The sequence below is a fragment of the Limanda limanda genome, chromosome 19 (genome assembly GCF_963576545.1).
Source record: "Limanda limanda chromosome 19, fLimLim1.1, whole genome shotgun sequence".
NCBI classification, from domain to species: Eukaryota; Metazoa; Chordata; class Actinopteri; order Pleuronectiformes; family Pleuronectidae; genus Limanda; species Limanda limanda.
The window spans coordinates 22,059,900-22,084,899 of NC_083654.1; the positions used below are offsets into that span (position 1 = coordinate 22,059,900).

Consider the following 25,000-nt stretch of genomic DNA (forward strand, 5'->3'; position numbering starts at 1 on the left):
TAGTGATGAGTTCAGGGACACAAGTGTTGGTTCGTATGATTTTGTGTTGCCATGCATACGCCATTAGTTTCTATTTATGGCTCGTCTCTATGATGCGTTCATGGTAAAGAGAAGATAAATATGACGGTGAATCAAAGTGACACACACACTCACACACACACACACACTCACACACACACACACACACACTCACACACACACACACACACACACTTCAAACACACGACGGACGCACAAATTAAAATACAAAAAGAAAACTAATATCTCCCGGTGAAAAAGCGGTGACACAGACGAAGAAGACACAGACGAAGAAGACACAGACAAGGAAGACAGAGACGAAGAAGAAACAGACGAAGAAGAAACAGACGAAGAAGACACAGACGAAGAAGAAACAGACAAAGAAAACACAGACGAAGAAGACACAGACGGAGACACAGACAAGGAAGACACAGACGAAGAAGACACAGACAAAGGAAGAAACAGACGAAGAAGACACAGACAAGGAAGACACAGACGAAGAAGACACAGACGAAGAAGACACAGACGAAGAAGAAACAGACAAAGAAGACACAGACAAAGAAGACACAGACGAAGAAGACACAGACGAAGAAGACACAGACGAAGAAGAAACAGACGAAGAAGAAACAGACGAAGAAGAAACAGACGAAGAAGATACAGACGAAGATAAACAGACGAAGAAGATACAGACGAAGAAGAAACAGACGAAGAAGACACAGACGAAGAAGACACAGACAGAGACACAGACGAAGAAGACACAGACGAAGAAGAAACAGACGAAGAAGACACAGACGAAGGAGACACAGACGAAGAAGACACAGACGAAGAAGAAACAGACGAAGAAGAAACAGACGAAGAAGATACAGACGAAGAAGAAACAGACGAAGAAGAAACAGACGAAGAAGACACAGACGAAGAAGACACAGACAGAGACACAGACGAAGAAGACCCAGACGAAGAAGAAACAGACGAAGAAGACACAGACGAAGGAGACACAGACGAAGGAGACACAGACGAAGGAGACACAGACGAAGGAGACACAGACGAAGAAGAAACAGACAGAGACACAGACAAAGAAGACACAGACGAAGGAGAAACAGACGAAGAAGAAACAGACGAAGAAGACACAGACGAAGAAGACACAAACAAAGGAAGACACAGACAAAGAAGACACAGACGAAGAAGACACAGACAAGGAAGACAGAGACGAAGAAGAAACAGACGAAGAAGACACAGACGAAGAAGAAACAGACGAAGAAGAAACAGACAAAGAAGACACAGACGAAGAAGACACAGACGGAGACACAGACAAAGAAGACACAGACGAAGAAGACACAGACGGAGACACAGACAAGGAAGACACAGACGAAGAAGACACAGACAAAGGAAGAAACAGACGAAGAAGAAACAGACGAAGGAGACACAGACGAAGAAGACACAGACGGAGATACAGACAAAAAAGATACAGACGAAGAAGAAACAGACGAGGAAGACACAGACGAAGAAGACACAGACGAAGATGTCCAGAGAGTTTGTGTTGATGAGAGACGCCAGCTGTGTCTGTCCTGCAGAGGTCACGTGATCTCCGAGCTTCACGTCACTTCCTGGTTCCACCTGAACAGAGTTTGTTGTGTTTTGTGTGAAAGTGAAACGTTCAGACGCGTTTCTACAGAATCTGAATGAAGAGACTTTAATTTGAGGATTTGACTGAAGTCAGTGTTGAGGCCTGTTCGCAGACACACACACACACACACACACACACACACACACACACACACAGACAGACACACACGCCGCCATTTTATCTTACCTTCTCAAAAACATATGCATGCACTCTCTCTCTCTCTCGTGCACACATTATATGTTCGCACGTCTCCGCAGACACACACACACCCAACCCCCACCCAATCCTCTGCTCGACGCAAACACACACACACACACACCCTTTCCCAGCTGCAACCCCCCCCCCTTCCACACACACACACCAAAACACACATATACCTCCCCCTCACACACGTATGCACCCCCCCTGTATGCACACACATTCGTGCACGCTAGCGCACACACACTCACACACACACACACCCAGTTCCCCTCCCCCCTCCCATTCCATACCAGGGCACGTTGTGACAAAACAAAGAACACCCCATAATAGTCAGTAGCACAGTATGCATGGTAACCAGTTATGTCAGAGATGAAGGCACAGTGCGTGTGTGTGTTCGTATACAGTGAATCGCACACACGCACACTTACAGCTGTGTGTCTGCAGATAATGCGCAGTTCATACATAAATAAAACGCACATACACACACTAAGGAAACACAAAATTAGACAGAAACATTTCATAAACCCACACAAATACACCTCCCACACACATACACACACACACACCCAAAATTACAGGCGGGTATTCATCCACAAACAAACACAGGAGTGCATGCAGCCACATGTACACACCCAGAAACACACACTTACAAACATCCATACACACACACACACTTAAAAGTATACGATCATGTATGCAATGATGCACATGACCAACAACACTGAGGAAGAGAAAAGTAACACAACACACACACAGAGTAAACACATGAAAAATTTAAAAGGGGCTCAAAGTGAACACAGAGAGGAGAAATACACAAAACTGACACAACATGAGACAAAGACACAAGCTTGACACACGCAAGTACACACGTCAGAGAACAGACACACACCCACAACATGGAACACACAGTATATGGGTCACCTTGTATTTCGAAACCATAGTGTTTCTCATCAGTTTGGTTTTAATGAGTGAATTGATCATATAAAAAGGGGCGGGACCTCATGATTGACAGCTGAGACTGACTCCTGATTGGTCGAGGGAGTGTCTCATCGATATCTCGTCTCCAGGCGCAGGAGACGGTCACGTCCGTATCCGAGATATTTTAATTTTTGATCATTGGGAGGAAGTGGATTCCACTTTATTTACAGGCTATTGAACACACACACACAAACAGTCACTTACACGCAATAAAACACACAACTATTCACACGTTCAACAGATGATAAATTCACTGAATGAACATTTATATTTCCTCTTTGTTTTCTTTGTTTTTCATTCAAACAAACTCATACAAACAGAATTTACATCTCTATTCACGTTTTGTTTTGAAATCAATCTATATTTCCTTTCAGCTGTTGGATAAGAGAAGATTTAAGATAAGATAAGAGTTTTTCATTCCCTGTTTTCTCACAAACTAAAACCTGGAGCTGAAAACGACATTAATGTGAAGATGAAAAAATCTGATCCACTTCCTGTTGTGTTCCTACACAACATGTTTGTATCACACAGTGCATGTGTGTGTCTGCGGGTGCACGAGCTGCATGTGTGCACGTGTACAAAAGAGAAAAAAAAGAGAGGTCAGGTTTCCAACCCATGATGCAACTCTTCCCCCCCCTCCTCCTCCCCCTCTCACCCCCTCCCTCCCTCCCTCCTCTCTCGACTGGTTGCCCGTGGAGACGCACTTATATAATGAGGTCAGATGGACATCCAATAATATTCACCAGCCAAACCAGCAGTCAAGTGTCGGCGGCTGAATCAGCAACAAGACAAGATGGCCGCCACACAAACACCCAGATGATTCATCAAGTCCCAGAAAGTCAAACTGAAACTGGTCTGACGTCAGTTCCTCTACTGGTTCTCTACTGGTTCTCTACTGGTTCTCTACTGGTTCTCTACTGGTTCTCTACTGGTTCTCTACTGGTTAACCTACTGGTTAACTTACTGGTTCTCTACTGGTTCTCTACTGGTTCTCTACTGGTTAACTTACTGGTTAACCTACTGGTTCTCTACTGGTTCTCTACTGGTTCTCTACTGGTTCTCTACTGGTTAACCTACTGGTTCCTACTGGTTAACCTACTGGTTCTCTACTGGTTCTCTACTGGTTAACTTACTGGTTCTCTACTGGTTCTCTACTGGTTCTCTACTGGTTCTCTACTGGTTAACCTACTGGTTCCTACTGGTTAACCTACTAGTTCTCTACTGGTTCTCTACTGGTTAACCTACTGGTTCTCTACTGGTTAACCTACTGGTTCTCTACTGGTTAACTTACTGGTTAACTTACTGGTTCTCTACTGGTTAACTTACTGGTTAACTTACTGGTTAACTTACTGGTTCTCTACTGGTTCTCTACTGGTTCTCTACTGGTTCTCTACTGGTTAACCTACTGGTTCCTCTACTGGTTCTCTAATGGTTAACCTACTGGTTAACTTACTGGTTCTCTACTGGTTCTCTACTGGTTCTCTACTGGTTAACTTACTGGTTAACTTACTGGTTAACTTACTGATTCTCTACTGGTTCTCTACTGGTTCTCTACTGGTTAACCTACTGGTTCTCTACTGGTTAACCTACTGGTTCTCTACTGGTTCTCTACTGGTTAACCTACTGGTTCTCTACTGGTTCTCTACTGGTTAACCTACTGGTTCTCTACTGGTTCTCTACTGGTTCTCTACTGGTTCCCTACTGGTTCTCTACTGGTTAACTTACTGGTTAACTTACTGGTTCTCTACTGGTTCTCTACTGGTTAACCTACTGGTTCCTCTAGTGGTTCTCTACTGGTTCTCTACTGGTTAACCTACTGGTTCCTCTACTGGTTCTCTACTGGTTCTCTACTGGTTAACCTACTGGTTCTCTACTGGTTCTCTACTGGTTAACCTACTGGTTCTCTACTGGTTCTCTACTGGTTAACTTACTGGTTAACCTACTGGTTCTCTACTGGTTAACCTACTGGTTCCTCTACTGGTTCTCTACTGGTTAACCTACTGGTTAACTTACTGGTTCTCTACTGGTTAAACTACTGGTTGACTTGCTGGTTAACCTACTAGTTAACCAGTAAGTCAACCAGTAGTTTAACTCATCTACCGAGTTGATCTACTGTTGTGAAACTGACTTTAAACAGTTACAAACTACAGGAGCTCAGATTTAATCTTTATTTTCAGACTCAGACTCTGAAATCTATTAATATCAATACAAAGCACGGACTGTAAATAAAGATGGACGACATCACTGAAGCATCCCTCCTCCATGTTGTCAGATGGGACAAAACAAGACCAAGTGTTTCTAGTTCTCATCACACTGATGATTGACAGCTGACTGACTCGTGATTGGTCGAGGGCGAGTGTCAGAGTGACCTCCACTTCTTCATCTCCACACATTCATCACGACACTGTTCACTGTTTTGCATTTAGCTTTTCACTTTTTACATCACTTTTTATATTTTTTATATATTTTTATTCAGAAATGTTTATCTCAAAATAAATGTTACTTTGTATAAATATTGGTAAAAAGTGAGTAAATAAGAAGTAAACAGTGAGTAAATATATACTGGTTTCCCATTTTTTATTGCTCTCTATGCATGTTGTATTTATTGCGTTTTTATGTTTCTATGTTCATTGTTTGAACCAATAACCAGAGCAAATTCCTTGTATGTGTGAGCGTACTTGGCAATAAAATACTTCTGATTCTGATTCTGATTCACAGATTCCAAATGAAGATTAAAACATCAGAGTCTCGACAGGGTCCTGGGGTCACAGGGGTCAGGATCCACTCCACAACCTGGACATGAATAACACAACTTTAAAATACACTGATGGAACCAGGAAGCCGCTGAAGAGACGTTAGAAACACGAGAGCATCAGTTGAACTGTTTCAGCGCCGACGGATGAAAAAGAACAAACACACAGAAAGACGTGGACATTTGTCCCCTGTCCTGATGTTGGACGGGAGCAGATTCTTAATGTTGAGCTGCAGGTTGACAAATTATAAACATGCATCCGGTTTCATTACATTGACAAATATTTGTATCTGAAATCAAATAAACTGTAAATGGATTATAAAATGTTGAAGTGATTTTTGAGAATCAGTGTTTATCGTGTGTGTGTGTGTGTGTGTGTGTGTGTGTGTAATCTGGAGGATGACGACAACACGACAACACAACTGTGAACGAGACGTGTTGCAATGATGAAAATAACTGTGGCGACAGACGGTTGTGAAATGACTCCACTTGAAGCTGAAGGAATCAAACCCTCGAACAAAAGACACCAGAAGACGGAGGAGGAGAAAGAGAGGGATGATGGGAAACAGGGGGGGTGGGGGGGGTTCTTCCGTCTGGTTCCCGTCGCCTCCGTCAGTCAGACAAAGGATCCTCCATTCTGCTGGAGGATCCATTTTACACTGCCAATCAAAATGAACCCAGGTCGTTTACATACTGTACTAACTGAGGCCCCTTCAAAACCAGTGGCACAGCTCCCCCTGGTGTCCACTGTAGGGCACTGCATTTACCGTCTGCCTCAGAAATAACGATACGCTTTAAAATAATCGGTTTTGAATTTACTGCTGAAGTCAAGAAACCCACAGTGAGTGAAGAGAGTGAACGACAATAATCTGTTTAGGACTGAATGTAAAGAAGAGAAACAACTTGCATTTATTTTATTGTTAAATGTATTGAAAAATATAGCTTTTTATGCTGATATATATTAAACACATTTTATAATATTTCATATATCATATGTGCTCATCTTTATGTGATGTTGAAGGGGGGGGGACTAAGAAACTCCAATGCTGAAAATTTCATTTATGTTTTCAATGGGAAAACTTGACTTTCTGTCATAACTTTATTTAATTATCAATTTGCTTATTTGTCTTTTCTTTTGTCTTTTATTTCATCCCTGATACAAGACTATAGGCAACATTTCACATTTTTGTGTTTTATTTAAAATAAAATAAAAATAATAATATACATCCTAGAATAAGAATAAAGTCGACGTGAAACAACGTTCAAATAGAGTTTTTATTATTTCTATAAATTACTATTATAAAATTTCATTTTTGTTTTCAATGGGAAAACTTGACTTTCTGTCATAACTTTATTTAATTATCAATTTGCTTATTTGTCTTGAGGAGGAAACGTAAGAATAAGAATAAAGTCGACGTGAAACAACGTTCAAATAGAGTTTTTATTATTTCTATAAATTACTATTATAAAATTTCATTTTTGTTTTCAATGGGAAAACTTGACTTTCTGTCATAACTTTATTTAATTATCAATTTGCTTATTTGTCATTTCCGAACTACTTTCATTCCTGATACAAGACTATAGGCAACATTTCATAGTTTTGTGTTTTATCCAAAATAAAATAAAAATAATAATATACATCCTATCAAGTCTTGAATTTGAGTTTTTCTGCAGATGATTAAAAAGGAGATTTTGGAGCAGAGGAGGAAACGTAAGAATGAGAATAAAGTCGACGTGAAACAACATTCAAATAGAGTTTTTATTATTTCCAAACACCCACTAGATCCAACATTCATCTTTCAATACAGGTTTCCACATCTGTAGTTATTGCTTCAGCTGTTATTGTGATTTTGATTTCTGAAGGTGGAAGCTTGTTATTGTTCAGATGGACAAACCAGTGAATCTCACTCAAGCTGTTGGCACAACTGTCAAGTAAAGGTTCAAATATCTAAATAATAAAAATCCAAAGTGTCCAAAAAAAACCCGGTAAAATAATGTTCCCAAAGAAACAATTAGAAGCAAAGGAAATAAAATAATACTTGTAATCATCCATACGTTATAAACCGTCATCTCCAGAACAATGGAAGTACATACATAAGCAAAGTGGAATTTTAATTCATGTTAAAGGGGAATAGGATCAGTTTAAGGATTTGAATTGTTTTGTCACTTTCACATTAGATAATCAGTAAGAGAACAAAAGAACCGAAACCATGGTTCAGTTCGATCCAGAACCAGAACCAGAACCAGAACCAGAACCTGCTCTTCTGGTCTGACTAGATGTGGTGGTGGGTCTGGACCGAGGAACCGTTCACACCTGATGTGTGTGTGATAAGGTGTGAAAGAACCATAACATCTGAGATTAGTTCACGATTATTTGCTTCTGGCCACAAAACAACCTGTGAACTGAGCGCTATTCCCCTGTGCAGCCTCCAGGAGGCGCTAACATATCAACAAGCACTTGATGTTCCAGTCCAGGCAGGAGGAGCAAGGAGTGAACGAGGAGTCGTGTGAGGGGAGAAGTCAAATCTACTAAAACAAGATACAAAATATGTTTATGGAGTTTACCTGGTGCTCAACTTCTTTATATTTGGTTGCTTGTGTTTTTATTTGTATTTTTAGTTATTGATAATAAAGTTAAACTGTAAAATAACAAACCTTTATTACATGTCCCTGTCATTAGGATTTTAAAAAACCTTTTAAGCGATCACTGAGGATTTAAAAAAATATGTGAATATATCTACTGGCCGACATCAGAAAGGTTTTCCTCCATTATATCGTTATCCGCCCCAGGAGGGAGTTTCAATCATATTTATATATTTAAACTGTCGAGTGTTTGTTGTCCACAGTGAGACGTCAGCAGGGAGAAGGCCACGGGGACGACAACATGTCGCGATGTGCAAACGTCTGAGTCTCAGCTGGAAACCCGGATTCTCCACACGTGAGTGAAAGCTCCGGGATCCTCGTGTCATCACCTCACTGCAAATATACACTTTGAAAAAACTTTGATAAATGAAACAACAGCAACTTGTCTATTCGTCTGAATTCATAACTTGATTTACTTCTTTACTTTGTTTAATCTTTGTTTTTATCCAGATGATCAGTTTATTACATCTCTGGAATGTTTCCTCTATTGTAGCTACGTGGAAATACCAGAAATAAAAAGAAAATACTACATTTTGCTTTTGTTTCACTTGCATCTTCAACGGCAGATTAATTATCACAACAGATTTAATTCACTAGATGTTGATCTTCATCTATTTTTTTGTGTGTTTTTAGCACTAAATTCTACTTCAGACACTTTAGACAATTCTTCTTAAAGACTTGTTTTTATTTTAATGTTTTTTTAGTTTCAGCTGTAACTGTGGCTCCGCCCACTGTTCTGGAATCTGCCGCCTCCTCTGAACCAAACCTCATTTCCTGGAGTGTTGTTCCAATGTGTTAGTCGTGTTATGGTGACGTGTATCTATGATGAAAACAAAGCTTGTGTCCGTGACAACACCACACCCACATTAAGTCACTACGGCTGAAGGCACTGCTTAAACGTGTGTCTGTCTCACGTCCTCCCCCCCCCCCCCCCCACCACTCCCGTCTGGGTTTTTATCTCTTTTCCCCGTGTCCACCTCCGCTTCCTCTCGGGACGTCTATAGCAAGACGCAGCGCTTCTTGGGTTTGTTGTCCGGAGGCTCGAGAGCTGCAAGGATGGCCTCGTCGAAAACGTTCTTCAGTCCCCGCTGGGAGAGAGAGGGGGGGGGGGAGAGAGGGAGAGAGGGAGAGAGAGAGAGAGAGAGAGAGAGAGAGAGAGAGGGAGAGGGAGAGGGAGAGGGAGGGGAGGTGAAGATGATAAGTTGTTTGTCAGTAGGAAAACGCAGGAGCTACCTCCATGAAACTTGTTGAGACATTTCTGTTCCAGATGATGATTCCTGGGTCTCGATGAACAGAGGAAGGTTTACAGTGAGTGTGGGCGGTACCTGTGTGACGCATGTAGGCGGTACCTGTGTGACGCATGTGGGCGGTACCTGTGTGATGCATGTGGGCGGTATCTGTGCGATGCATGTGGGCGGTACCTGTGTGAGCATGTGGGCGGTACCTGTGCAACGCATGTGGGCGGTACCTGTGTGACGCATGTGGGCGGTACCTACGCGACGCATGTGGGCGGTACCTGTGCGACGCATGTGGGCGATACCTGTGTGATGCATGTGGGCAGTACCTGTGCAACGCATGTGGGCAGTACCTGTGTGATGCATGTAGGCGGAACCTGTGTGATGAATGTGGGCAGTACCTGTGCAACGCATGTGGGAGGTACCTGTGCGACGCATGTAGGCGGAACCTGTGTGATGAATGTGGGCGGTACCTGTGCGACGCATGTGGGCGATACCTGTGTGATGCATGTGGGAAGTACCTGTGCAACGCATGTGGGCGGAACCTGTGCGACGAATGTGGGCAGTACCTGTGCGACGCATGTGGGCGATACCTGTGTGATGCATGTGGGCAGTACCTGTGCAACGCATGTGGGCGGTACCTGTGTGATGCATGTGGGCGGTACCTGTGCAACGCATGTGGGCGATACCTGTGTGATGCATGTGGGCAGTACCTGTGCAACGCATGTGGGCGATACCTGTGTGATGCATGTGGGCAGTACCTGTGCAACGCATGTGGGCGATAACTGTGTGATGCATGTGGGCAGTACCTGTGCAACGCATGTGGGGGGTACCTGTTCGACGCATGTGGGCGGTACCTGTGTGATGAATGTAGGCGCTACCTGTGTGATGCATGTGGGCGGTACCTGTTTGACGCATGTGGGCGGTACCTGTGTGATGCATGTGGGCGGTACCTGTGTGATGCATGTGGGCGGTACCTGCGTGAGAGCCGAACACTCCACGTATTTCACGGCCTTCAGCTCCCGAGCTAGCTTCTCTCCGCTCTCGCAGCTCAGAGCTCGCTGTTTGTTCTTGGCCAGTTTCTCCAGAGTGTTGCTGTCGTCCCTCAGGTCCACCTGCGTCCCGACCAGCAGGAACGGCGTCCGCGGGCAGTGGTGGGAAATCTCAGGGACCCACTGGGAAGACACAAAGATACACTCTTCAGTTTGTACGACTTCTGTCTCCGCTCTTCATTTCTCTCAATGATGATATTGAATGAAACAATGACACCAACCTTCTCTCGGACGTTCTCAAAGGAGGAAGGTGACACGCAGGAGAAACACACGAGGAAGACGTCGGTCTGAGGGTAGCTGAGGGGCCGCAGCCTGTCGTAATCCTCCTGACCTGAAGGGGGAGACATGGAGGATAACAACAAATAAATAATAAACCCACACAGCTCTGAACCTCTGCCATCAGTTTAATAATCCACATGCACACATTAGTCTTACCTGCAGTGTCAAACAGTCCCAGAGTGTAGGGCTCCCCCCCGATCATCACCGTCACTGCATAGTTATCAAACACCTGAGGGGAGGAGAGAGGAGAGAGGAGAGAGGACAGAGGGGTGAGGACAGAGGGAAGAGGAGAGAGGAGAGAGGACAGAGCAGTGAGGACAGAGGGGTGAGGACAGAGGGAAGAGGACAGAGGAGTGAGCAGAGAGAGGAGAGATGAGAGAGGACAGAGGGAAGAGGACAGAGGAGTGAGGACAGAGGGAAGAGGAGAGAGGACAGAGGAGTGAGGACAGAGGGGTGAGGACAGAGGGAAGAGGAGAGAGGAGAGAGCAGAGAGAGGAGAGATGAGAGAGGACAGAGGGAAGAGGACAGAGGAGTGAGGACAGAGGGAAGAGGAGAGAGGACAGAGGAGTGAGGACAGAGGGGTGAGGACAGAGGGAAGAGGAGAGAGGGAAGAGGACAGAGGGAATAGGAGAGAGGAGAGAGGGAAGAGGAGAGAGGAGAGAGGAGAGAGGGAAGAGGACAGAGGGAAGAGGAGAGAGGAGTGAGGAGTGAGGACAGAGGGGTGAGGAGAGAGGGAAGAGGAGAGAGGGAAGAGGACAGAGGGAAGAGGACAGAGGAGTGAGGGGTGAGGACAGAGGGGTGAGGAGAGAGGGAAGAGGACAGAGGGGTGAGGACAGAGGGACAAGGAGAGAGGGACAAGGAGAGAGGGAGGAGGACAGAGGAGTGAGGACAGAGGGGTGAGGAGATAGGGAAGAGGAGATAGGGAAGAGGACAGAGGGACAAGGAGAGAGGGACAAGGAGAGAGGGAGGAGGACAGAGGAGTGAGGACAGAGGGGTGAGGAGATAGGGAAGAGGAGATAGGGAAGAGGACAGAGGAGTGAGGACAGAGGAGTGAGGACAGAGGAGTGAGGACAGAGGAGTCAGGACAGAGGAGTCAGGACAGAGGGGTGAGGACAGAGGGACAAGGAGAGAGGGAAGAGGACAGAGGAGTGAGGACAGAGGAGTGAGGACAGAGGAGTGAGGACAGAGGGAAGAGGACAGAGGGTTGAGGACAGAGGGAAGAGGACAGAGGGAAGAGGAGAGAGGAGTGAGGACAGAGGGGTGAGGAGAGAGGAGTGAGGACAGAGGGAAGAGGACAGAGGGAAGAGGACAGAGGAGTGAGGGGTGAGGACAGACGGACAAGGAGAGAGGGAAGAGGACAGAGGAGTGAGGACAGAGGGGTGAGGAGATAGGGAAGAGGAGATAGGGAAGAGGACAGAGGGTTGAGGACAGAGGGAAGAGGACAGAGGGAAGAGGACAGAGGGAAGAGGACAGAGGGAAGAGGAGATAGGGAAGAGGACAGAGGGTTGAGGACAGAGGGAAGAGGACAGAGGGAAGAGGAGATAGGGAAGAGGACAGAGGAGTGAGGAGAGAGGACAGAGGAGTGAGGACAGAGGGGTGAGGACAGAGGGAAGAGGAGAGAGGAGAGAGGACAGAGGAGTGAGGACAGAGGGGTGAGGAGAGAGGAGAGAGGGAAGAGGACAGAGGGAATAGGAGAGAGGAGAGAGGGAAGAGGAGAGAGGAGAGAGGGAAGAGGAGAGAGGGAAGAGGACAGAGGGAAGAGGAGAGAGGAGTGAGGAGTGAGGACAGAGGGGTGAGGAGAGAGGGAAGAGGAGAGAGGGAAGAGGACAGAGGGAAGAGGACAGAGGAGTGAGGGGTGAGGACAGAGGGGTGAGGAGAGAGGGAAGAGGACAGAGGGGTGAGGACAGAGGGACAAGGAGAGAGGGACAAGGAGAGAGGGAGGAGGACAGAGGAGTGAGGACAGAGGGGTGAGGAGATAGGGAAGAGGAGATAGGGAAGAGGACAGAGGAGTGAGGACAGAGGAGTGAGGACAGAGGAGTCAGGACAGAGGAGTCAGGACAGAGGGGTGAGGACAGAGGGACAAGGAGAGAGGGAAGAGGACAGAGGAGTGAGGACAGAGGAGTGAGGACAGAGGAGTGAGGACAGAGGGAAGAGGACAGAGGGTTGAGGACAGAGGGAAGAGGACAGAGGGAAGAGGAGAGAGGAGTGAGGACAGAGGGGTGAGGAGAGAGGAGTGAGGACAGAGGGAAGAGGACAGAGGGAAGAGGACAGAGGAGTGAGGGGTGAGGACAGACGGACAAGGAGAGAGGGAAGAGGACAGAGGAGTGAGGACAGAGGGGTGAGGAGATAGGGAAGAGGAGATAGGGAAGAGGACAGAGGGTTGAGGACAGAGGGAAGAGGACAGAGGGTTGAGGACAGAGGGAAGAGGACAGAGGGAAGAGGAGAGAGGAGTGAGGACAGAGGGGTGAGGAGAGAGGAGTGAGGACAGAGGGAAGAGGACAGAGGGAAGAGGACAGAGGAGTGAGGGGTGAGGACAGACGGACAAGGAGAGAGGGAAGAGGACAGAGGAGTGAGGACAGAGGGGTGAGGAGATAGGGAAGAGGAGATAGGGAAGAGGACAGAGGGTTGAGGACAGAGGGAAGAGGACAGAGGGAAGAGGACAGAGGGAAGAGGACAGAGGGAAGAGGAGATAGGGAAGAGGACAGAGGGTTGAGGACAGAGGGAAGAGGACAGAGGGAAGAGGAGATAGGGAAGAGGACAGAGGAGATAGGGAAGAGGACAGAGGAGTGAGGACAGAGGGAAGAGGACAGAGGAGTGAGGACAGAGGAGTGAGGACAGAGGGAAGAGGACAGAGGGAAGAGGAGAGAGGAGAGAGGATAGAGGGAAGAGGACAGAGGAGTGAGGAGTGAGGACAGAGGGTTGAGGACAGAGGGAAGAGGAGAGAGGAGAGAGGAGAGAGGAGAGAGGAGAGAGGAGAGAGGAGAGAGGAGAGAGGATAGAGGGAAGAGGACAGAGGAGTCAGGACAGAGGAGTCAGGACAGAGGAGTCAGGACAGAGGGAAGAGGACAGAGGGAAGAGGACAGAGAGGAGGAGCATTAATACCACAGCTTTAATCAAGTTCAATCTAAAGTCAGTAAACTCCACAGGAGCTGGTTCTGGATCAGTTTTGTGTGAACATGTTGACGAAGGGTTTGTGATTCTGCTGCAGCTCCGGGGAACAGTTCCCTCGCTGCCTGACACGCCTGCTGACCTCAGGTCTGTGAGGGAACCGGAGCAGGGCGTGGCCTGCTGGCTCTCGCAGCACGGCGTCAACATGTCGACCTGCTGCAGACACGCTTTGGTTTTAATGAAGCTCTGGAAACACAGACGGGTTCCAGATCAACAACATGACTCAGCCTGCAGGTCAGGAAACCACTTCAGGTTCTACACACATGGACTTGAGCTGCATCTGTTTCATCTGTAATCAAACAGGCAGAATCCCAGCAGGAGACTGAAGGATGGAACTTCCCGACACATCCAGGGCTGTTTATTGAATCTAACTTCACCTAATTTCCATTATCAACCATGTGTTCGAACACTGAAAACTTCAAATGCCTGCTGCTGTGGTTCTCTTCAATTATTTGATCAGAAGGTAATTCTTATCTGATCAGTACATGTTACTAACTTGACCCCTTTTCCCGGAGTTTCTGTGCCTTAGCGCCCCCGGATGCAGGACCACAGCTGTGGCCGCACCATGGATTATGATTGTGGATCGCGTGTCGGAGGTCTCGGTGGTGGATCCAGTTCGGTGGATTCTGTATCGTGCCTGCTGATCGTAGTGGAAATGGAGGATCCTTTGTCGCGTTGGCATCGGATGATGGTGGACCAGGACCGAGGCGGCGGGTGATGATGGATCCTAACTGGCTCCAGTGGACAATGACTGTGGACTATAGTGGATCAGGTCTTGATGCTGGATCATGATCTTGCTGCTGACCAGAGACTATGATGCAGCAGGACTGCTTGATATAGTATTGAAGTTATCCTTCAAAAATGTTTCCCCTCATCATTGCTGCTGAAACCTTTCTCCTGATGATGTTCTCCTCTACACATCTGTGTCACTTGTGTCCGTCCTGGGAGACGGATCCTCACATGTGTCTCTCTGAGGTTTCTACGTGTCTTCACCTGTTAAAAGGGTTTTTAGTAGTTTGTCCTGACTCTTGTTGAGGGTGAAGGACAGAGGATGTCTCACCATGTTAAAGCCCTATGAGACAAACTGTGATTTGTGAATGTGGGCTATACAAATAAAATGTGATTGATTGATTGAGAATTGAGATTCTGATTTAAACGCTGATGACGACAGGACGTTCAGATGTCATACAAACCTCTTTAGTCCCTAAATTACAATGACCAGCGTTCTTTGACGCAAACTTCCAGTGCTCCCGGATCCTTCACGTAAAACTCGAGACCACACGGAGGTTCTGATCAACACAGGCTGTCGACCAGAAGTGACTAGATACCGTTAGAGTCCATAGAACCGAGGCCGCTGCACCTGTGAGCTAACGTTAGCATCTTAGCGCTGCCTGCAACAAGCACATCGGTTTCCTCCTGTGTCACTGGGGGGGGGGGGTTCTCTGAAACTACAGTTCAGCCTCAAGGGAAATAAATGAGAAATCACTGTATCTACGTTTCCCATCAGCCTTAAATGCACCAATTTTATACTTTGCATTAATTTTGTTGATTTGAATTCAAAAATAAAAAGTTCTTAAGGAGAATATAGGAGGCCTGTATTAAGTACATACACGCACACACACATTTCTGCAGCCAGAACACACACACACAACCAGAGAAAATACATGAAACAGAATCTAACAGAGACAACAACACACACACAGACACACACACACAGTGATGATAGTGTGTTTTTGATGGGGCTCAGCAGACAGAAGCTGCTGGAAACAGTCTGATCCCCAAACACTGTGGAGCAGCTGCAGCTCCACACGACACCAGACACAAACACATTGTTAGTAATCATTTTACAACTGGTTATAAATAACTAGGGTTTTTTATAGACTCAAAATACTCACTACACAACTTCCTGTCTCGTGATCGGGAGTCTGGCAGTCGTAAGCATAGATATCATATATAAACACTAGATGTCTCGGCCAAATAACCATAAGTTGCTCAATTTTCAACCGATTTTTAAACGGTCTGGTTTGTTATAAACGTCAGAGATGTAGTTATGACACAGCATAAATTATTATATTGTTTAGAAAAATAACATAATTATTCATAAGTTTGCAGTGTCATAACTACATCTCTGACGACAAACCAAACAGTTTAAAAATCGGTTGAAAATTTAGCAAGTTATGGTTATTTAAAAAGTACGCACCAAAACAACACAATGTTATGGGTGAGCGAGCCGCCCTCAGCAAGATGGCCGCCATGTGGTGACGTTCGACTCCATTGGCCGAGGCATCTAGCCTTATATATGTCTATGGTGGTAAGCTCATACGATACATTACACCATCGTTCCCCAGGAGAAACACCTGACTGGTATCAGTGGTTCCCTCTATTGGTCGACTCCCATGTGACAGACGACTGGGGCGACGTGTTGCTATGGAAACGTACTCACCGTGGGGACGTATTCCGACGGGAACTTGTTGGTGGTGTAGGAGATGAGCAGGCAGGTCTTCCCCACGGCTCCGTCACCCACCACCACACACTTTATAGTCTGCATCTGAGCGAGGGAACAAGAGAAAACTCATTTTAAAAGTGAGATCAATGAACGTTAAAAAAGTCAAGACCTCCAGAACAATAAACAATATCCAAAGACCTTTTGAAAGCAGTTTTAAAACCCAGTGGAAACCCACACAACACAAACCCGGTAACGAAAAGATTCGACAGGTGTGACAACAGCTTCTCTTCTTCCTCGTGTGTTTCAGCTGAACGGCGTGCGCTCTTCACGTGGCAGGTGACCACGAGCGTGGACGAGCAGACTGGGAGGAGTCAGTGGAAACACTGGCGGCTGTGTAACCCGGTGCTAACAACCCACCGGCTGTAGACCCTGTGACCGCCCGCACACGGAGGAGCTCGCATACCCGCGCTGCCGCTTCATTACGGGGGGACAATGGTAAAGGGGGTTCGGCCTGCCACTCCATCACTGGCTCTTTGTCTGAGGCCGTTTGGCAGCGACCGCGCTCGGCCGAACTCTGATGAGTCAGGGACACGTTAACTGATCATCTGCTGCGACTATGACACCAGTTATATCAGGATCATTCACTCCACAGCAGGGATGGGGGGAAAAATCGATTTTAAACATATTTATTGGTTTATACCTGGGGGGATATATGGGGGGGGGCAACATCACCCCAGAGCCTGTTGACCAGCTCTTGTTTTTGCACAAGAATCTAAACACACCCAAGCACTAGCTTTGTATCGCCTACATGCAAACAACAATAGCCTACTTTTTGTTTATTTCAAAGTTTATATTCTAAGTAAACTTTTATCCATTCTATTTAATTTACCTTTTATTTATTGTTTAAAAGTAGCCTAGGTGGCATACATTTCTTAATCTGTCAGTTTGTGTGCAGTTGACAGGGGCTATACAATAATAGGGAACATTTTTATTTATTTTCTCTATTGGCTGCCCGGCAGTCATTAAGTTAATGTTAATATTTGAAATAAAACTGGTAAAGCTCTAAGTGAATTTGACTGTGTTGTATTTGAAGGTTTGATTCAACATTTTTCCATGGTCCAGTATTTAAAAAAAAAAAATAACCAAAAGAAATCCCAGGAAATCGCAATATCGAATCGCAATACTTACAGAATCACAATACATATCGTATCGCCACCTAAGTATCATGATAGTATCGTATCGGGAGGTCCCTGCTGATTCCCGTCCCGACTCCACAGTGAAGCTAGAGGCAAACACGTCCCTTGTTTATCGAACACGTTGTTATCTGCATCAAGTCGCTCCAGTTTCACAACCAGCAGCGTTTACAGATGATATCTTTATCTACTGGGTCAGCCTTTTAACTTTAACTCTCAAATAAAGGATATGAAACATAACATTCATGTGTTTGAGGAGCTGCTGCGGATCAGTTCATCTGGTTTATTGCCTTTTTTCAATGTTTGACTTATGAGTTTGAGTATTCTTATGAGAAAACAGAGTCAAATGAAAGCCAATATGTGATATACACACATATGTATATGACCAGTGCTGCTAACTGACAGCTTACATGTATTTAATGTAGTTTTAACAAAGTTTCTCTGGTTCACAGTCACTTCCGCATATAAACAGTGTTTAAATCCCTTTAAAAGACAAACTTTACTTCTTTATTTGGCGTCAGTTCGTTTGTTTGTACGGATTTAAAGTTGTTAGGGTATAAAGTCAGAGACTAGTGACGCAGGTTATTAGTAAATAATTGGTGAAAAGTTTACTTACGAAGCTAGCGAAGCAACCGGTTAGCCAAGTTAGCTCAGTGGCTAACGTGAAGGAACATCCGCCCACAGCTAAACGGCCTGTTTTAAATAAAGTCTTAAACTAACACAGGAAGTAAATGACGTGTTACCAGTAAGTCTTCTTTAAAGTAGAAGCTCTGGTTCACTGGACGATCCCAGTTCAACTCAGCTTCACTGAGCTAGCTCCCAGTTAGCTCCCAGTTAGCCGGAGGTTAGCGGTTTGTTATGACAGCTGCCGGCTAGCAGCGTTAGCAGCTAGCGAGCTAACAGGGACCGGAGCGAGTCCCAGAGCCTCAGAGAGAAGTTCCAGTGACACGTAACGAACCTCTGGATACAGATGTTTCCCCCACGGCCTGCGGAACCAGATGTTCCCCCCCCCCCCAGCCCCTGGATACAGATGTTTTACCTCTGAGCTCCACCGCCTCTGCTGCTGCTCTGACGCGTTCAGGTGCTTCAGGAAACTCACACTTCCCCTGCTGGGAGCCAGACCGGAAACGCGACCTGTGTGACGTTCAGGGTCCGCTGGTTTTATTGTTGCTAATGTTTGTAATGATCTGATGTTTTCAGCCTCGATAGCATCAATTATCTTTATTTATTTTGGTTTAAAACAGGAAATTACACTGTTAATATGGAAGTTATTATTTATATTTAAACCCACATACAAGTATCAACCCAAAAATGAGTTCAGTTTAAGATTTTGAGCCAAATATTCCTGATTAATCAGCCTGGATGTTCATGCAGCTGAAATTAATAATTAATAAAACATGATTATATATTACATATATATTATATATACTGTCACTCTGACGACGCAGGAACTGAGTGTCTCTGAGTGACCACCAGAGGGAAACCAAGCAAACTGTCGTTACTGCATATTTACTACAGTAAAAAAATATACATTCTAATTATGTAGAACTAATCAAGATAAAACACGAAATGCTTTGCAAATGAAATGCATAAAATCTTACTTGTAGGAAGGACATAGACATGTTGGACCATGACAGCAAAGACATCAAAGGAGCCCACACACTCATACAAGTACACTACTTTAATAAATAAAAACTACAGTGGGGTAAATCACCTGATGATGGGTCGGGCGAGGGCCCGTAGCAAACTGTTGGGGTGTGAGTGAAGGTCCAGTAAGAGAGAGAAGGAGTGATGGCAAAAAATGGTGAGGAAATAAAACAGTGACACAGAGATAAATGAGAAATTGAGGCAGATGCTTGAAAATAAGTCACAGAACAACAAAGGACAGGACTTTAAAGGACAAAGAAAATGGTCGACAGGTGTGACAACAGCTTCTCTTCTTCACTAAATGCAAGAGGGCGGGCTTCCTGTTGCGTTTTTCCAATTGCACCAAAATACTTTTTTGTTTGACTGGTCATGATACACCTGTGTATCTATTTTTGTGAAGATCGGTCAATGTGAACATGTTCCGGGGGTTTGGGGGGAGCAAGCCCATTGAAAATCCAGAATACGTACATTTTCACCACTTTGTAACTTTCTGCAAATTTTGGTAATAATTTGAGCATTTTAAAGCCTCAAAAAGCCAATTCATTTGCCTGAATAACAATCTTTACAATTTCAATAGGGCCTCACGTCTGTCAGTGTTGTTAACAAGTCATGTCCTCCATCTTTATATAAAGTCTCAGGTAAACACAAAGTTACTGGAAGGTTATAAGAAATAAAAGTCAGATAAAGATCTGCTCATCTTAAAGTGAATGTTTATGATGAGCAGGGACATTATGTTAACCAGGGATGTCAGAGATTTGTGTGTGTTTTGCAGTGTGTGTCTGTTGTGGAAGTCGAGCTCCCAGAGGAAAAGGTCCGTCGACCTTCAGTGGCAACGCAGCCTTCCAATGCACTTTGGTCTCAGCACTGCTTCTTTATTTATTCCTCCTCTCTCTCTCTCTCTCTGTCTCTCTCTCTCTCTCTCGCTCTCTCTGTACATACAGTATATATATATATATTTGTCTCTATCAGTCGCTCACCCGTGACTAACCAGGGCGATCGATGTCAAGGACGTTGTGCTGCTTGTCTCCCAAATATAATCCCATTAAACTCAGGGAATTCAATTATACAGGAGATTATCTCACACGCTCTCTCTCTCTCTCTCTCTCTCTCTCTCTCTCTCTCTCTCTCTCTCTCTCTCTCTCTCTCTCTCTCTCTCTTTCACACACACACACACACACACCCACACACACCCACAAACGCACACACACACACAAACTTGTGTACCTACATGTTGAAAAACTGTGTGTTTTGCATGAAACTGTGAGGCCAACATAATACTCACCAATGCAAAGGTATTTCATCTCACACAAGTGATGCACACAGACACACACACACACACACAGACGCACACACACACACAGACGCACACACACACACACACACACACACACACACACACACACACACACACACAGTGTTTAACCCAACGTGCACTGATCAGTTTTATTACAGCTCAAATGAGTCGCGGAGTTTGATCGTTTTAGCATCTATAAATTATCTCTTTTGTGATGCTTAAGGCATAATTAACATAAATAATAGATTAGCTCTATTATAATATTAAGACTCTGTAATTATGCTGCATTCAAGTGCTGCATGGAGACGGGAGGTTGCTCTTCTCACTTTGTTCTGTTCACGTGTTTCAGGACATTTCCTCATCTGAGAGTCTGAACCAGTTCCATGTGCTGGTTCCATTGTTTCATTAGGAACCGAGCACCGAACGGTGGGAGGCCCTATTGAAACTGTAAGGATTATTCTGAGCGTAGTGGGTTGGGGCTTTTTGAGAGCTTCAACGTGCTCAAAAATCTTTTAAAGTTTGCAGTAAATTAGAAAGTGGTGAAAATGTACGTATTTGGAAATGGGCGTGGCAAAATGGCTCAACAGCGCTCCCTGGAACGCAGCCCCTAGGTTTCCGGATAAGCGATCTTCAACAAAATCGGGAAAAAGATGTATCGTAACCAATCATAGAAAAAAGCCTCAATGAGCATTATGAAAAACGTAATGGGAAGCCCGCCATTTTGGATTTAGTGGCCATTTTGGCCATATTCCACATTTTTACTTTGAAAAACTTGTCGTAGGGCTTTCATCAGATCAACTTAAAATTTAGGTGAGTGTGATCACAACAAGATGGAGATCTAAACTTGCTTGAATTTCAACTTTTCGTCACACTGTGCTACTGTGACGTGGCGTCAATGTTTGGTTACACGCCATCAAAACACGATCTTCTGTATCTTTGACATATTTGGTCCAATCGAGTCCAAACTAGACATGAAGGAGTCCTGCCTTGAAGACATCTACACAGAAATCATGATTTAAAATCACAGCGCCCCCTGGTGGCAACAGGAAATGTCTTGTTTTTGGAACGTTTTACACTTGGAAGTATTACAAGTGTAATCCACAAGTGTTCATCCACTTTTCGCAACCATGACAAACTGTATCAAATGGGTCTCAAGACATTGATAATGAAGATATAAGATTACTGTGACTTTTCATCAAGCGCATTATTAATGGCGTGGCATTAAAGTTCATCAACTCGCCGTGAAACACGAAATTGCTGTAACTTCCGTGTTCATAGTTCCATCTCACTCAAACTACATGTGTGGAATAACAGCCCCCCCCCCCCCAAAGACTGTCAGATGGTTTTAAAGAATGGGTGTGACAAAATAACTGACTAGCGCCCCCTAAAGGGCAGCCCCGGATCTACGATTGGCCGACATCTACAAAAATCAATAGGGACATGTGTCTTTTCATGACAAAGAAATAAGTCTCTTGGATACATATGCTAGACCAAACAGGAAGCCCGCCATTTTGGATTTTTTTGGCCGTTTTCTACAATTTTACTCTGAAGAACTTGTCCTTGGGATTTCATTAGATCAACTTCAACTTCTGGGAATTTGAGAAAATGAGCTGTACATATAAAAGAACACTTCAAAGGATTCATTAAGCAAATAATTCTTTGTTGTCAGTTTGCTTTAATGTCACAGTGTCAATGATGTTAGAATCCTTTGATGTCTTAGATGTAAAGGTGAAAGATTTATAAGATCTGAAGAGAGAAAAGAGTGTTTTTGACCTGAACAGATCTATTAGTCTAGTATAGAAATAGCGATAGACCAGACTGTTGCTCTTTTCAATTGTGTGTTAAAACGTGGGGAAAAGAGGAAGTGAAGGAGAGAGGGAGGAGCAGAGATCTGTTTCTGTTCAGAGGAAGTGAATCTGTTCTACAGTCTCTGGCAGCAGCTGAAATGGAGCAGCAAGAAATTCAACTGGACAGAGAAAGATTCTCCTGTTGGATCTGTGAGGATCTACTGAAGGATCCGGTGACTACTGTCTGTGGACACAGCTTCTGTAAGAGCTGTATTAACACCCACTGGGACAAAGAGGAGGAGAGAGGAAGCTACAGCTGCCCTCATTGTAGAGAGACCTTCACACCGAGACCTGTCCTGGAGACAAGCACCATGTTAGCTGATTCACTGGAGGAGCTGAAGAAGACTGGACTCCAAGCTGCTCCTGCTGATCACTGCTATGCTGGACCTGAAGCTGTGGCCTGTGATGTCTGCACTGGGAGAAAACGGAAAGCTCTCAAGTCCTGTTTGGACTCTTATTGTGAAAAACACCTCCAGCCTCATCTTCAGTCAGCTCCACTGAAGAAGCACAAGCTGGTGGAGCCCTCGGAGAAGCTCCAGGAGAACATCTGCTCTCGTCACGGTGAGGTGATGAAGATGTTCTGCCGCACTGATCAGCAGTGTATCTGTTATTTCTGCTCTGTGGAGGAACATAAAGACCACGACACAGTGTCAGCTGCAGCAGAAAGGACTGAGAGGCAGAGAGAGCTCGGGCTGAGGAGACAAACAATCCAGCAGAGAGTCCAGGACACAGAGAAAGACGTGAAGCTGCTTCAACAGGAGGAGGAGGCCCTCAATGGCTCTGCTGATAAAGCAGTGGAGGACAGTGAGGAGATCCTCACTGAGATGATCCGTCTGCTGGAGAAAAGAAGCTCTGATGTGGAGCAGCAGATCAGATCCCAGCAGGAAACTGAAGTGAGTCGAGTCAGAGAGCTGGAGCACGAGATCACTGAGCTGAAGAGGAAAGACCATGAACTGAAGCAACTCTCGGACACAGAGGATCACAACCAGCTTCTACACAACTACCCCTCACTGTCACCACTCAGTGAATCTACACACTCATCCAGCATCAGGATCCGTCCTCTGAGGAACTTTGAGGACGTGAAAGCAGCTGTGTCACAGGTCAGAGGTCGACTACAGGACATTCTGAGTGGGACAGAGACAGAGATTTTACAGATTGTGTCTCAAGTGGATGTTTTACTGCCGCAACCAGAGCCAGAGACCAGAGCTGACTTCTTAAAATATTCACAGGAAATCACACTGGATCCAAACACAGCATACAGATATCTGTTATTATCTGAGGGAAACAGAAAAGTAACACGTCAGTATGAAGATCAGTTTTATTCTGATCACTCAGACAGATTCACTGTTTACGCTGAGGTCCTGAGTAGAGAGAGTCTGACTGGACATTGTTACTGGGAGGTGGAGGTGGAGTTGGGGGCGGGGCTGTTGGGAGGAGTTGATGTTGCAGTCACATACAAGAATATCAACAGAGCAGGAGACTCAGATGAAGGTTTTTTTGGATTCAATGATAAATCTTGGTCATTATCTTGTTGTGAAAACGGTTATAACTTGTTTTACAACAGCATCAAGACTCGAGTGTCAGGTCCTGTGTCCTCCAGAGTAGGAGTGTACCTGGATCACAGTGCAGGTGTTCTGTCCTTCTACAGCGTCTCTGACACCATGACTCTCCTCCACAGAGTCAAGACCACATTCACTCAGCCTCTCTATGCTGGAGTTTATGTTTATGATGATGGAGACACAGCTGAGTTCTGTAAACTCAAATAGACTCGAGTCATTAAAAGCAGTGATTTAGATTCTTTGTGTGAATCTTTAACTTCTTTTGTCTCCATGTTTGTTGATCAAAGTTCGTCGTGGTGACGTTTCTGCTCTGCACAGAGATCAGCTGTCAATCAAACACTGACCTTCCTTTATCACACATATTTAGTTCTCACTTTGTAAAGACAGAAATCTATAATAACACTGATATGAATGTGTTTCAAAGAACTAATGTTGCTGTTGTTTTCTCATTAGAACCCGAGCACCGAGCGGTGGGAGGCCCTATTGTATTTTGAAGGATTTGCATTTTCATTTTGGGCAGGGTTCGAATTATCTTTTTGTCTCTAAGGGTGTCTCTATCTCATAAAAAAGTTGGCACACCACGCACAAAGCCTACCAAGGCTATACAATTAAATAGCCTAGGCGCGAGCAGCGCTTTTGCGCACGGTAGGCATAGGCTGTGTATAACTTGACGCACGCACACAACAGACAGACATTTTTGTACAGAAATTGATTTATTTTAATTAATTTCAATATATTATTGATTGTAATAGTCCATATATATTTCATTTCATTACTGCCAAATCGAAGAGGAAACCCATATTTTCTGATCCTAAATCTTCTACTATTTTTAGTTTTTTTGGCTGTTAACCCGAAACTTGTCAGGGACGAATATTAATTCGGCGCCGGTGGCCTTTTTTTCAGTGGCATAACTGACCGTGATGTTTCTTTTAGATGTAGATGTATTTATCTCAAAAGCATGTTAAGCTAAAAGCACACGACTTCGTCTGACTTTATGACCTGTCAAATTGTTACTATGCTACTATGTCTACTATGCGAGTTGCTCCAGCCTAGTGGTGTGGGGG

At 44.8% G+C, this 25,000-nt stretch overlaps 1 protein-coding gene across 1 annotated transcript; it reads right to left on the bottom strand.

The window, feature by feature from the left end:
- Positions 1-9,161: 9,161 nt before the first annotated feature.
- LOC133025664 (cell division control protein 42 homolog) lies at positions 9,162-18,678 on the bottom strand. Its single transcript, XM_061092389.1, has 6 exons — positions 18,629-18,678; positions 16,394-16,498; positions 10,939-11,011; positions 10,725-10,834; positions 10,429-10,626; positions 9,162-9,304 (listed from the first exon to the last, which is right to left on the bottom strand). Exons 2-6 carry the CDS (start codon positions 16,496-16,498, stop codon positions 9,215-9,217), a joined length of 576 nt encoding a protein of 191 aa, XP_060948372.1. The 5' UTR covers positions 18,629-18,678; the 3' UTR covers positions 9,162-9,214.
- Positions 18,679-25,000: the final 6,322 nt, after the last annotated feature.